Source organism: Trichechus manatus, unplaced genomic scaffold (genome assembly GCF_000243295.1).
Source record: "Trichechus manatus latirostris isolate Lorelei unplaced genomic scaffold, TriManLat1.0 scaffold00083, whole genome shotgun sequence".
In the NCBI taxonomy this organism is placed as follows: domain Eukaryota; kingdom Metazoa; phylum Chordata; class Mammalia; order Sirenia; family Trichechidae; genus Trichechus; species Trichechus manatus.
In genome coordinates this window covers 8270701-8286482 of record NW_004444019.1, presented here as the reverse complement: position 1 = coordinate 8286482, position 15782 = coordinate 8270701, and the positions used below count along the sequence as shown (strand labels likewise).

Sequence of the window (15782 nt, the reverse complement as noted above, 5' to 3'; positions counted from 1 at the left end):
AGGAGCTTTCCAGATCATATTTAACAACACTAACTGTTACTTACTTTGTGCTTTTAAAATGAAATGGCTTCATGGAAAAAAAATCTATTTTTAAGTATCAAGAACTGGCTTCCAAACTAATTCTTCCATTCTGAATAAGCATGGAGCAGGGTTTACGAAGAACTTCCGTATTTACAAGTATCAGTGGGCCTCTGACTTGCTGAATATCTTCCAGGAAGAGAAATATGATACAAGTTACATTTCCTGAGAGTGAAGTGAGAGATGCTTGGAGTTTATAGTAAATCATTTCTTTCCCAGCTGACATCCACCATCACCTGTCACGTTACAAGCAATGTGGCTAGCAGGGTCTGGAGAGTTTGTCTGAAATGCCTTCCCCAGGCTGGGTGATGATGTTCAACTTCCAAAGAGACTCTGAAATCTTAGCCTTTTGGTGTTTGCTGGGGGAATTCAGACAGATAGGTTGTTAATGGGAAAACAAAGCTTGGAGGATGCTCTCATAATCTCACACCTGTTATGATTAGCACTTGTCCACTGTGGCACTGTAAATGGCTTCCCATTGAAAACAAGATGATATTCAGGTGACAAAAATCAAAGATGAACAAGAAAAGTCGTTTTTCAAAAGAGGGGCTCTTTGGTGGCTAATTTTTTCAGGAACTCTCCCTCCTGAAGAAAGATCTGAAAATCCTGGGTCAAACACAACCCCACTCTAAGAGTTCCTCTGAATTCTCAGGTGTTCTGGGTGCTTTGTTTCTGCTTCAGGATCAGTCGGGAGGTCTCAAATCTAACTGAAAACTGCAATTTTTCCTATGGCATATGCGCAGCTAATTTTTCTAGAATGTAATACTATTTCTCCCTTTTTATATGAGTAAAGTTCAAACTACTCAGCCTGGCACATGAGGCTCTTCATAACAACACCCCCTGCCCACTCTTTCAGCTTCTTCCACCCACCACCCTCCCCACCTGTGTTCACTTATCACACAGGATGTCTCACCATTCTTCAAATTGCCTTGACCCTTAAAACCACCATGATACTCTCTCTAACAACAGCACACTGACCCCATGAACTGCCCAATTCTTCTTTCTCCTTCAAGCCTCAACTTTTTGCTTTCTCTGTGACTCTTTTCCTGACGCCCTCAAATGACTTCATCTGTGCTTCCAGAATTTATTCTACATATATCTAAAGATTCCTACTACATTCTGTAATAGCTAATTGTTATGATATCTGTCTTTCCAAAGAGACTGAAAGTAACTCCGTGGGAGGGACTGTGTCTTTATTCATCCTTAAATTCTCAGTGTCTGGCACAAAGTAGGTATTCAATACAAACATTTGGTAATTGAAAGAAATACTGTGGTATAATTTCTTCTTTCATTGGCATCAAAGCTAAAGTCAGAAATACTGAAAATATATCCTAAAATAGTATTTTTTTCTATATACCAATCTTGGAGCCCTGGTGATACAGTGGTTAACAGCTATGGCTGCTAACCAAAAGGTTGGCAGTTCGAATCCGCCAGCCACTCCTTGGAAACCCTATGAGGTTTACAAGTGAACCTACTGTGCCCTATAGGGTCACTATGCATTGGAACTGACTTGATGGCAATGGTTTTATATACCCATCTTAAGGAAAGGGATTTTTATATTCTTATCAGGAATAAATGAGAAGAGAGATAGGCAACATTAGGATAAAAGAAACAATTGCCTAGTAGCTATGTCTATTGGCTTTTGAGCCCTACAGAGAAGGGACAGCCAGAAGTTGACCAAACTGTATTTATTAAACAATCTGTGAGGCTCAGTGCCCAAACAACACTTCTTCAGAGCCCAGGGAACAGTTAGAGGGAAGGTCACCAAGCCGCTGCCACCACCCTCCAAAGCACACACACACGTGCCTGATATCCCAGTTGGCCAGTGTGTTGCCCATCAGGACAACTCTGGCACCTGAGGACTCAGGACGAGCAGTTGGCAGGGTCCTGAGGAGCAGCAATTTCATGGAAAGGACTCCTAGCAGACACAGGAATGACATGCCTTGACAAGAAAATCAGAACACAAGAACAGAAGCTTACATTCTTCAAATTGCCTTAACCCTTAAAACTCCCAGGGGCAACACTTCCACAATACTCCCAGAAGCAACATTCTTGGGGCTCCTAGAAATAACAAAAATAGCCTGTAAGGGGGGGACTAAGGTTCTAGGGAGCCCTGGTGGCACAGTGGTTAAGAGCTCGGCTGCTAACCAAAAGGTTAGCAGTTCGAATCCACCAGTTGCTCCTTGGAAACCCTATGGGGCAGTTCTACTCTGTCTTATAAGGTCACTATGAGTCGGAATCAACTCGACGACAAAGGATTCAGGGTTCAAGAGTTGGGCATGCACAGTAAGAGTCATAACAATTCAGGCACTGGTGTTAATGTGACATCATTTGAACCCAAATTCTAATGAGGCCTGGGAATATACAGATTATACAAGCCAGAATGAGATCAACATTACATAGGAAGTATAGAAAAAGTGTTACTGGATCACAAAAAGGAAAAAAAAAAAAAAACTGAGGATATCAGTGAGGGCTGCGTGAAGGATGGATGTATGCTAAGCTTTCTAGGATATGCAGAATTCCATTTGGCAGAAACGGTGAACAGGGTATGACAGATAGAAACAGGTACACAAAGGCAGTTCAGTGCAATACTTAAACCACTGGCATTGGATACAGGATATTGGTCATCTTTAAAGAAAAATTTCCATAGGGTTCAAGAAGTCCCAGTCATGTTACAGTGGGTTAAGGAGAGTGACAGCAAGTCTCTGGGTGGCGCAAACAGTTAATCATTCAACTATTAGTGGAAAGTTTGGTGGTTGGAACCCACCCTGAGATGCCTTGGAAGACGGGCCTGGCAATCTGCTTCCAAAAAGTCATAGCCTTGAAAACCCTATGGAGCAGTTCTACTTCGTACATATGGGGTTACCATGAGTCAGAATTGACTCCTCGGCAACTAATAACAACAAGGGGAGTCAGAGGAAGTAAAGGTGGTCAGTAAATAACATTATTCTTTGTGGTAGTTTGGGGGTAAAGGGGACTGTTAAGGGAAAATGTTTCTAGAACAGGGAAAGATTAAGCGTATTTGTAGATTAAGAGGCCAGGATACTGTGGAGAGGAGCATTGAAGACAGAAGAGTAAGAGGGATCACAGGTGGATCAAGGATTTAGAGGAGGCTGGCTAGGAGAGGATTAAGAGCACAAGTGAAGGGGTTAACCTTTGAAAGCAGGGGGGTTGCCTCCAGAGAAGACAGCTGAAGCAGAGAAATTCTGAGATGGATGGAGGAAGTTGAGAAGGTTCAAACAAGAGGAATAACTTAGGCACAAAACATCTGGTCAATTCAATCTCATGTTCAACCAACTCGATGTTAATTCTGCACGGCACTACCACATGTGTCGATATTAATTAAATTTTTCACTGAACTGGTGAGCTCTTCCAAATTAAATAGATATAGCCATGGTGCAAGAAATGATTAAAGCCAATTATTTTACTTTTAGTTAAAAGTTATAAAAATTTTACCTTATCAGGAACAAACGTATTTTAGGAAATACAGTCCTTACTAAAACGAGGCAATGGACAAAGAGAATCAAGCTTATGTGAATCCCATAAAACAAGACAAACAACTTTTCTGCTCTCACACTTATTTTCTGATTAGCCTTTGTGGCTAAGTTGAAAGAACTGAAATGATGATAAATTGGTAGTTTATTAGTTGGCACAATTATTCTCCTTTTAGTTGGCATAAGTTTCAGAGTTTACCATTAAAATCATAATTATGCTATACGAGTCTGTGTCTGAGAACGGCAAGTAGACTACCCAATGCTATTTGGTGAGATTTAGAGTCTTATCAATCTACAAAAAAAAAAAAAAATCTGTATAGTTATTTATAACTTTATAACAAGTTTTTCTTAAGCACTAGTATAACAAAACATCATGCACTGCTACAGTCAATTCTCTGGCTAACTTATAAATTTAAGGTCTTCCTTATCTGTAGGTTTCCAACCATTATAAAAGCAAATGTATTAGCAACCACCTAAGGTTAATAACTAATTAATCCTTGGAGCATTTTTATGGGCCAAATAAGATTAAAGATGACTGAAGTATGTGCTTACATGCCTTCTTTCTTTTGTACAATCTGTAAGCCTGCAGTGTACATTCCAGATACATACGCACAACCATCACCCAAACAAAAGCTCGGCTGTCCCTTATAAGACTTGATTCATCGGATAAAAAGATGAGTGAAGGAGAAAAAAATCATATATAATCCAACAGTTTTTGTTGTTAGTTTCCATGGAGTTAGTTCTGACTCATGGCGATCCCATGTGTGCAGAGCAGAACTGCTCCACAGAGTTTTCAAGGCTGTGACCTTTCAGAAACAGATCGCCAGGCTTTACTTTTGAGGTGCTTCTAGATAGGTTTGAACCGTCAACCTGTCAGTAGTCCAGCACTTAACCATTTGTGCCACCCAGGGGCTCCTTAATCCATCAGTAGAGGCAGACTAATCAATTCCTATAAAATTTTCCCAAGAAATTACCAAACAGCACATCTTAATTTCATTACTTTATGATGAGATTTGCATTATTATAACTCTTAAGTAGTACACTTAATGGGTACCTCACTATTCTCAAGGTAAATGGCATAGGGCCATTTTAAAATGAGATAATTTACATCAAATTAGACATATTAAATTAGAAAATAATTTTGGATTTGCAGAAAGGAAACCTGAGTTCTAGACCCAAGCCTTCCATGTACTAATTTTGGAATCTCAGGCAAATTAATTTCACGGAACCTGAGTTTTTGCATCTAAAATGGTGATATGATTCCTAGAACATGTGTGGACCAAATGACATAAGAAAGTAAAAGAACTTAGTAAATCATAAAGCATTACACAAATCTAAGGTGATACTGTAAGGACCATCAATCATCATTACTGAAAACTGGGTACTTACAGTATATTTGCCTTATCCTGAAGTCCCCTATGGTGAAAAGGTCTACTAAAGGAGTTAGAAGTAAGGTACCTTGTTTTTTTTGATACGCTGGTGAAAAGGAATTCCTGGTTGCCTAAAATCCGTACATGACTACACAATCTACCGATAAAATTCAAATACTCCTTGGAATGTTTAAGCCAAAAGTCAGGTCAATTCAACTAAAGTATACTAAGCACTACTATGTATCAGGCACCATGATGGACACAAACATAAATTAGCTGGATATAATTCCTACCTTGTCAGGCTCATAAATCTGAATAATCTCCCATTAATAGATTGTTTAAATTTGCCCTGCCAAAAGAATGAGAGTTTTGACATGGGCAACAGATCCTAAATAAAAATAATAAACTTCTGAACATATGATACTAGATGAGAAGCCTATTACTTATTTGGAATGACCATATACTGTAATAAAATCTTTAGCTATCTTGGAGTTATGGGGAAAATTTATCAGTTCTTTGGAATTTTGACAGGGACTTAAGTAATATCCTTGAACATCAGAGGAAATCAAATTGCCACCTTTGAAATGGATAAAGTGGGATGTCAATGTTTTCTAGCATAGCAAGTAGCTCATACAATAAAATTCATCAGAATTCTCCATATCTTAACCCCCCAGAGCTCCTGACTTGGTTTATGGCACTCCCTCACCTGAGATGTCTTCCCTCTCCTCAGAACCACATCCACCTCTTGCTCTCAGTATCTTCTACGCCTACAACCCCCAGTCTTCAAGGCCCAGTTCAAATCTTAGTTTCCAAAAAGTTTTTCCTTATCATCCCAACTACAAGGATTTTTTTCTTCTTCTTTGAACATTTAAAGAATTAACTGTATGCTTGGAATTATAATTAAGGTTGTTTTCATTTCACGTCCCTAAGGGAAGGTATTACGCACTTCCTAGAGGCAAGAACCCCATGTTACATTTCCCTCTGCAAACTCACTCATCTTTATGTTTCAACATGAAAAATGAGAAACTACCCTTTTTTTCCTCAGAAATGAGAAGCTACACTCTTTCCCTTAGAAAGTTTATATACATTTGAGTCTAGAAAACAGTTAAGTTTGTAAGTGGATTTCAACTTCTCACTTCCATTTTATTTTGTGTGAACCTTCTTTTGGTAGTGTAATTGTTAAGTATATACTCACTGAAGGCAATAATGAAGACACAATTGATTCTTACTGTAAGAATTATGGATTCTTAAATAAATAAATCTATACTTTATTTACAAGTCACTAGAAACACAAAAATATTTTCATTTTATGAGATTTCTCCATTAGCATTCACAAATAGACATTAAACTTAAAAAGTTTCTGTGTCTTTTAAATGAAAAGTACAAGCATTTCTCTCAGGCTAATTGGGCATATGTTCAAGCCCCTCAAATTTTTTAAATTCAAGTGATACGAATATTATAGAATTTATACATATATAATCAATTTACTTTTCCCAAAACTTCTTGCCACTGAATCAATTCTGTCTCATAGCGACCCTATAGGACAGAGGAGAACTGCCCCATAGGGTTTCCAAAGCTATAAATCTTTACAGAAGCTGACTGCCACATCTTTCTCCCACGGAACAGCTGGTGGGTTCGAACCACTGACCTTTCAGTTAGCAGCCCAGTGCTTAACCACTGTGCCATCAGGGCTCCTTACGTTCCCTAAAAAGTAGTGAATTCTATGAAATCTGAAGGATAAAAATCAACTCACTTAAATTTAATGTTAATAATGTTTCCAAAATCATTAAATGAAGTTCTGAACTGACAATATTTCACATTATAGTACATTTTAGAAGTTATTTCTATACTAAGTAATTTGTTATTGGCACACATGAACATCCCTAAATTTCCCAGAAATTCTTCTAATTATGAGAAAGTATTTCCATGAAGTCTTAAAATCTGTATAATGATAATCTTAAAAATTTGTTCTATGTAATATAAATAATTTTTGCTAAATTGTGTGATTTAAAGAATTCAGTAATCGTGAACCTAACCGACTTTTCATTTTAAGAATGCATGACTTAATGACTCCCTTCACACTCTTGGTATGCCAAACTATAATTAAGGAAATAAAGTGATGACACTAAGAATTATGTGTCACGGTCAGTCAACCATAGAAAAACAGCTGGACAACTTTTTTTACTAAGTCGTTTTTCCTTATATAGAAAACCTTCCATCTACAAAATGATAGAACGCCCCAAATGAAAACCCTAGGGATGTATAAACAGTCATTCTCTATAGCTTAATGGAATTGTGAAGTAATCCTCCTACTACGCTCAGCAATTAGGAGCTTCAGTATCAGAGTTCTGGGCATAGTTTTGGGCTTCAGAATTTAACTGGGAGTTTTGAGAACCTGGAAAGGTTCCAAAGAGGAGCAATAAAAATGAAACACGGGTTAGAGAACAGGTCTTTATGAGGAAAGGAATGAAAATATTGAAAATAAGCCTCACGTGTGATGCGAAAGGAAGTTTAGCCTTCATAAGAGAAGGGGTGGAATTGGAGTCACATAGTTCATGCCTGAATGGTAATCTTCTCAGTTTCCTCTCGTGTCAAGGCAAGAGGGAAGTATAACTTTTCCCTGTACCATGTTTCCCTCCAGCAAGCTCCAGGAACACCAAGACTACATCTGCACTGGGTACCCGTAAATTCTTGTTGAATAAAACAATAAATTCTAGACTGGGCTGGACTCATGTCAAAACACCCTACTGCCTCTTACTCACCCATTAGTGGAACTGAAACATTTCAGGAACCCCTAAAATACTTATACAGTAGACTATGTTGCTGTTGTTGTGGTTAGGTGCCGTCAAGTCAGTTCCGACTCTAGCAACCCTACGTACAACAGAACAAAACACTGCTCGATCCTGGGCCATCCTCACAATCATCGTTATTCTTGAGTCCATTGTTGCAGTCACTGTCTCAGTCCATCTCATTGAGAGTCTTCCTCTTTTTTGCTGACCATCTACTTTACCAAGCATGATGTCCTTCTCCAGGGACTGATCCTTCCTGATAACATGTCCAAAGTATGTGAGATGAAGTCTCGCTGTACCTCTTCCAAGACAGATTTATTCATTCTTCTGGCAGTCCATGGTATATTCAGTGGTTAACAGCTTCGCTGCTAACCAAATGGTCAGCAGTTCAAATCCACTAACCACTCCTTGGAAACCCTATGGAGCAGTTCTACTCTGTCCTATAGGGTTGCTATGAGTCGGAATCGACTTGATGGCCAGTGGGTTTATAGTACACTATAGCTTTGTTTTTAACTGATACAAGTTTTAAGTTAAAAAACAAAACAACAAATTTCTAAAATGATAAGGCTCAATGCTACTGAAGCTTTTCAGAAATACGCAGCATAGCTGGATAAAACAATGATGGGACATCATTAGTAGTCTGAATCAATATCCCTAAAAATGAACTAGTAATTTCACTTCTAAAAATAAATCTTACGGAAATAACACTAAACACATACAAAAAAATGTCCTGTATGTTGTAGTGTTATTTATAATAGTAAAAATCTGGAGGTAGTACAAAGGTCCATGTAGAAAAGACATGCCCATGGAATGAATCATTTCAGTGTTGTTGTGTGCCCTAGAGTTGATTCCGGCTCACAGAAACCCTATAGGACAGAAGAGAACTGCTCCTAAGGGTTTCCAAGCTCTTACTCACTCCGCCACTAGGGCTCCCATTTAAGAGTAGCAAAGACAAAGGACAGATGATGTTGCAATATCCATAGAGTTTTTCCCACATTTAGGATTATTTCCAAAGGAACTGTTAACATCCAGAAAACCTGTAAGACTCCTAAAAAACACTACACATGTTCCAAATGTATAATTTGAGGTTTCCTATGTTTATAAAAACATAAAACACAAATGAGAATACCTCCTACCATCTATCTCTTTATATCTATGAAAAGCTGTAAAACTAAATGGTCCTTGCTTCCAGAGAACAACCAATTTAACAAGAAAGAGAACCCTCCTTTTCACTAGAAACATATTTATTTGTAACAAAAGCTAAGGGGACCCTATCTGTCATTTATGTTATTGTGTCTAGCTACACTATCCAAGCTCATAAAAATCTCATTAAATTTTATCTATGTTCATTACTGTTTCACAGATAGCCTCATTACCCCTACCACACATCCTTAGGAACTGCTTCAATTGCAAAAGCCACCAGCTCACAGGAATCATACTGTATCAGAGAGGCCAAAGACTTGAAACACATGTGAGCACTCTTTCTGCACCTCCTTTTGCTAACGGATGATAGCACTCCAATCTGCTGAACCCAATTCAGTCTCAGAATCCTTCTTAACATAGTATTACAGGCAGCAGCCACTGCCTATCAATCATAGAGCCTAAGAGATAAGGGCTCTTTACCATCCTTGAACTCAGTAATAAATCAGGAAATTCACTTCCCTGGAACAGTTGAAACTAATTTTCCCATTGGTCAGTCAAGCTACGAGTGGCCCCATCAGAATCAACAGTGTGTAGAAATCAACATTCATCAACTCTTGTAAAATGTTCAACTACTAAGATATTTTTATTTAAAGTAAGTGTCTATAGAAGCAATTAATAGGGACTATATTATGCCAGGGAACCATGGTGGTGAAGTGGTTAAGAGCACAGCTGCTAACTGAAAGGTCAGTAGTTTGAATACACTAGCCCCTCCTTGGAAGTCCTATGGGGCAGTTCTACTCTGTCCTATGGGGTCGCTATGAGTCAGAATTGACTCGACGGCAACGAGTTTGGTTTTGGTATATTATGCCAAGAAAATAATGTGATCCACAGTATATTCATTTTTTTTGTGTATTTTTCTATCAAAACTTTACCATTTTTCCCAGATAACTGCCAAAACAGAAATTTAAAAATAATCAAAGTATGCTAATCTGGATATAGCTCTTAATACATATAGAAATAACGAATGATTTCTTTCATATAACCAGGGAAACTTGAAAATACCAGAAGCCAGGGAAAATTCTTCTAAAAAGATAATTCTAGAAAACTAGGTAGCATGTCATCTAGAATCTTTTAAAGCCCCCAAGACTTACATATCATTTGCTATCCCAAGGAATACTGAAGAAATGGGCATAATTTTAAAACAAAAGAAAACATGTAAAGACCCTCACATGTCTCCTAGGCCTGTGCCACTTTGGAGTGTACAAAAATTTATCCAGAGGGCCCCAAGGAATCTGGGATCCTATAAGAGTAGCTTTGGAATTTCCACATTAAGGGAGACTCAAGGCACTGAGTGTGCCCAATAGGTATCTGACCAATAAACTTGTTAAGTCTCTTCCCTAGGGAATCTCACCTGGCATATGCCAGAACAATAAAAGCAAGCTCAGGCACAGAAAGCATCCCCATTTTCCATATAAATTAGCATCTACCTTTTCCCATGCTGACTCTGCAAGGCAACTTATTTACAAATATATAAATAGCTGCAACTTTACTCCAGTCTCATTGAAAAATCAAAATGGCATCATGCAAGAGAAGCATCCTAGCATACTTGGCTCAATGAGTGAAATGTAAGTGGAGATGAGCCAAGCTACTTGACACTCGCGAGTCAGCTTAACCAGATACCCTCCAGTTTCCTGTAGTGGAGGTACCAGAGTTCTGTTCTACACTGAGAATTCCCAGGGATCGAGCAGTGATTGCGAGTCAAACCTCAGAAAGTAAATTTAAATTCGTGCCTCATATTTGTAATTTCACAGATTCAAAGGGGAATAGCACTGTCTATAAGTGGCAGCAAGTTTCCCAATGCAACTACTTAAAATAAGCTAGGATTTCTTACCCACACGTCTAGTGAAATTTAAAAGGTTTTACTTGAATCCTTTTGCCACTTGGCCAGATTATAGAGTTTCACAGGCAGGAAGAAGGCAGGGCAAAAATACACATCTTAAGTTCATGTTTGAAGGAACAGAATGAATTGCCTTCCTTATAGTCACTAAAGTTATCTATTACTAGTTACAGAAGCCGACTTGACAGTAACCAATAACAACTACTACTAGTTAAAAAAATCTAAACTAAAAAATAGTAATAGATCTGTTTAAAAGAATTATTGTGTCTCTTGGCTTTTCTTTACAGAATATGAATATCTAAACACAGAACTGCTATACCCTGAGGGTTGTGTGTTTGCACACGAAGCCACCTAAACAGCCACCCACTATAACACAGGTCTGTACAGTTACATCTGTTCAAGTTCCCTGCCTGACATTCACTCATTAAAATCCCCTAATATCAAATTACTCTCTTCCTTAATACTCTTGTCTCTTACCAATTAATGAGCAGTTTATATTTAACGATCCATGTAATTAAACTAAAATTACCTAAAGCATTTCAAAATCTGCAGGTTTTTTTTTTTTTAAAAAAACTTTTCTCCAAGAAAAAGTGAGTTATAAATCTAGTTTATACAGAGCATCTGAAAATAAGTAATGAGATGATTACTGCTATTTCCCTTTGAGAATTCTTAATATTGAGATTCTCAACAATCTTGTCTGGTAACTTAAGTATTAGGTTACCCATCAGAAATGGAAACATTCATATATGCTTTCACACAAAAACATCTGCACTGCTTATTAAATCAAAACAGAATTTTAATGCTCTTTTTTCATTGCAATGCAATACACTGAAATGTACATCTTGGATTCAAAGAATACACATTATGTCCACATATGCTACCTGCCTTTCTGACGGCTCAAGCTTTCTGAATTATTATTTACTCATCCTTATATTACTACCAACCAAATGGAGAATTATTATCAGTACTTAAATGGCAAGTGTTTCTTTTTTTTTTTTTAATCCCAGGTTTGTCAGTTGAAAAAGAAAGGTAAGGTGACAAAGGAAAACCTTCATAAATTTACTTTGAAATGAAATGAATATCAAGACCAAAAATAAATAGTGTAAAAAGTTTTTATTTTGTACTCTACACAACATATAAGATGAACACATAAAGGCTAAGTTCTTTCCTTTTAACTTATCATGAAAAGTAGTAAATGTAGAAATAAATACAATGAATACCAGTCTTTTGTCTCTGAGTCTATATCGTGTACTATGTTTTAAAGCTCACATATTAAAATCTAAACTTGGTTATGTCTATTTTAAACATAAATAATATTTCTCCAAAAATGAATTAAATTATCATTCTCTAAATATTATGCCTCTACCTGTATGCATAAGTGGTATTTGTACTGTAGAACAAAGATTGCCAAAATTATTATAAACAACAAATATACAACAGTACATTTACCACAGCATTCAAGTGAGTATGACACTATCAAGAAGATTTTTTTTTAAAACAAGTTATTTGGAATCTCCTTAGGAAATAGGTTATGCAGTATTATTAAAATAACTTTTTGTTTTACTTACATAGTATCTCTAATAAGAAGTGCACTTCCCAGTTTGAAACAAGTTTTATCACCTTCACAAAATGCATGCCTCAGAGAAAAACTCTCTCCCAGATCAAAACCTGTAAAATGTAACAAATGATTTAGCCCAGCAAGTTTTATTAAATTCTGTAAACTCGCAGATGTATTGATTTTTAAATAGGATTTTTTGTTGTCCTTATCTATAGAGTGATTTATTTCAAATAAAATCCTATTATTTGGGATCAGCAAAATTTCTTGATTTCATTTTTCTCCTTTTAGGATACAGGAAGGTGAAATTTACTCTGCATGCAGAATGTGGAGCTCTTTTTCTGAAGAAAATTTACAAATATGTTTCAAAAGACTCAAATATTAGTTTTTTTGACCCAGGAATTGTCTGAAAAAATAATCAGTGAAGCTCAGTGTAGTACATCTGATGTCTAATGACAGAAAATTAGTTAAGTAAATTACAGAACAGCTGTTTGATTGAAAACTAAGCAGCCTCGTTAAAAATTATGCTTTAGAAGAATACATAATGATATGGAGAAATGCTTGGGGGGGTGTGTGTGTGTGAAAAAGAGAGAGAAACAGAAGGATAAAGAGAGGAAGAAAGATTGAATGTTGTATCAAAATAATAATTTTGACTATATTTGGGTGATGAGATCTTCTTTCTCATAATTTTTTTTCAAAATTTCTATAATGAATACAATTTTTACAATTTTAAATGTTTTTTTTTTCCCAAGAGGTTGAAAAGTTGTTGGTCTTAAATTAAGCTAAAAAGCACTCTCAGTATGTTTCCTACATCATCTTCTTTACTTTGACTTTTTTTTAAATATTGATGTTACAGTCTTAAGTCGCTATGTCAAAGAATCACATACAATATATTACATATCTGGTAATAATTTTACACAAAATGCTCCTCTGCAAAGGATTATATGCTTACCTGAAACTTCAAGTTTGTCTCTGCTACCTTGTATAAACTGATATCCATCTGTTCTCAGTACAGGACATAGTTTTTCTACAGAAAGAAAAAAAAAAGTATACTTCCTATGAATTTTTTCAAATAAATTTGAATCACACAATACAATCGGAAATGTAAGGTAAAGATGGAAATAAATTAAACCATTTATTAAATTTCTGCAAAATGAGGAAAAGAATATTACCTACCACATAGTGTGTTTGTGAGGATTATTATATTGGTTATGTAGGTAAATTGCTTAGAACAGTGCCTGGCATATGGTTAGTACTTGTGTTAGCTATTATTATTATTATTACTATCATTTTAACACCCGAATTGTTACTATATCCTTGACATTAGGAAATTAGCTACCTATAATATTAAATTTTCATATTCAAAGTATATTCTAATACTAGAACAAGTGAACTATTACTAAATTTTACCACAACTTTTATTCAGATTTTGGCATCAGGCGATATTAAACATAAGAACAGAAGGGGACATAGATGGATGTTATTAAAACAAAATAAAAAAGCAAAATGCCAACACCTTTGCCATACAAAAAGTGACCTACAATAAAATAATGAGATAAAATCATCAAGCAAGTATTAAGTGAGTACTTGCTAAGGCACTTAGTGATATTCAAAGAAATAAAAGATAAAGTTAGGCTCTGCCAACAGTAAATTTACATATTCTGTACTACTACAACATACTAATACATGTAATATACACGCATACACTAATTTTTTATTATCTGGAGATGTGTTTAATTCAGACTAGATTCTAGGAATGCAGTAGTTAGTCAAGTCAAACAAAATTGCAGCCACTTTTCATAGTATGCTAAAGTAACTACACAACTGGACCAATCTTCTTAAACTAAATCAATTAAATATTCTGACATTATGCCATTACAATCTTAATTCTCCATGTCTAGAACTCATGTTTGGAGTTTAATGACCTAAAGTTTTTTTTAATATTGAAGAGTGATAATGCTTAAAATCAAATTGATCTCCTGATCTGTGGAAAGTGAAAATTGCCAACTTCTCCAGTTCAACTGCTGAGCTCTACAGCCCGTTATTTAACAAATATATCACAGACCTCAGGGGTGGTGACAAGGCATCCTCTTAATATATTTGACCAGAGGAATATCAGATTCTAAATACTGCTACCACTTAATCAGATTTAAAAGAAGCAAATCAACTGCAATACACATTTTGCATACTCAGATTTTGCAAAAGTAAGTGAAATTAGCACTGAATAATTTCAGACGTTACTTAACTACTTTGGAAATTCTTATCTCAGAAATCTTAATGTAATTCCAGGTCCTAAACGATAGTAAAATCATTGTATATTTTATAAACATTACCAATTGTTCCGAATTCACAGTAATTTTTTGTAAAAATCAAGCATCTCATCCAAGATCTCTGCATACTCAGATACCACTAAATGGTTAAAATTAAAGAAGTTATGGCACCATGTGTTGGCAAGGATGTGGAACAACAGGAACTGTCCTACATAAAAATGGTTTACATACAGAAAAGAACAATCTTCGATGGTTACAAGGGAGGGGAGGGTTGGGAAGGGGAAATCACTAACTAGATAGTTGACAAGTGGTAACTCTGGTGAAGGGAAAGAACACAATATAGAGGAAGTCAGCACAGCTTGACCAAGGCAAAGTCATAGGAGCTTTCTAGACACATCCAAACACCTTAAGGGACCAAGTTACTAGAGCTTAGGGCTGGGGACCATGGTCTTGGGACATCTAGGTCAACTGGCATAACATAGTTCATAAAGAAAATGTTCTACATCCTACTTTGGTGAGTAGCGTCTGGGGTCTTAAAAGCTTGTGAGCTTTTAAGATACTCCGCTGGTCCCACCCCGTCTGGAGCAAGGGAGAATGAAGAAAATCAAAGACAAAAGGAAAATACTAGTCCAAAGGACTAATGGACCACATGAACCACAGCCTCTACCAGCCTGAGCCCAGAAGAACTAGATGGTGCCCAGCTACCACCACCTACCGCTCTGACAGGGATCACAATAGAGGGTCCCGGGAGCAAAGGAGAAGGAAGAAAAACAAAAACACAAGGGAAAGATTAGTCCTAAGAAAGAGTGGACCACAACTACCACAGCCTCCACCAGACTGAGTCCAGCACAACTAGACGGTGCCCAGCTACCACTGACTGCTCTGACAGGGATCACAACAGAGGGTCCCAGACAGAGCTAGAGAAAAATGTAGAACAAAATTCTAACTCACACACATACACACAATAAAAGACCAGACTTACTGGTCTGACAGAGACTGGAGAAACTCCAAGAGAATGGCCCCCACACACCCTTAAAGCTCAGAAAGGTTCACCTGAGGTTCACCCTTCAGCCAAAGATTAGACAGGCCCATAAAACAAAATGAAACTAAAGGGGCACACCAGCCCAGCAGCAAGGACAAGAAGGCAGGAGGAGACAGGAAAGCTGGTAATGGGGGACACAAGGTC

General features: G+C 36.8%; 1 protein-coding gene across 1 annotated transcript in view; it reads right to left on the bottom strand.

The window, feature by feature from the left end:
• Nucleotides 1-15782, bottom strand: part of COL19A1 (collagen type XIX alpha 1 chain) — a 369652-nt gene that overhangs the window by 342116 nt on the left and 11754 nt on the right. The window contains exons 2-3 of the mRNA XM_004381357.2: nt 13279-13353; nt 12340-12439 (exon numbers count right to left, since the gene is read on the bottom strand). Of these exons, the coding sequence (XP_004381414.1) occupies nt 12340-12439; nt 13279-13353 (175 nt within the window). The remainder of the gene's footprint in view (nt 1-12339; nt 12440-13278; nt 13354-15782) is intronic.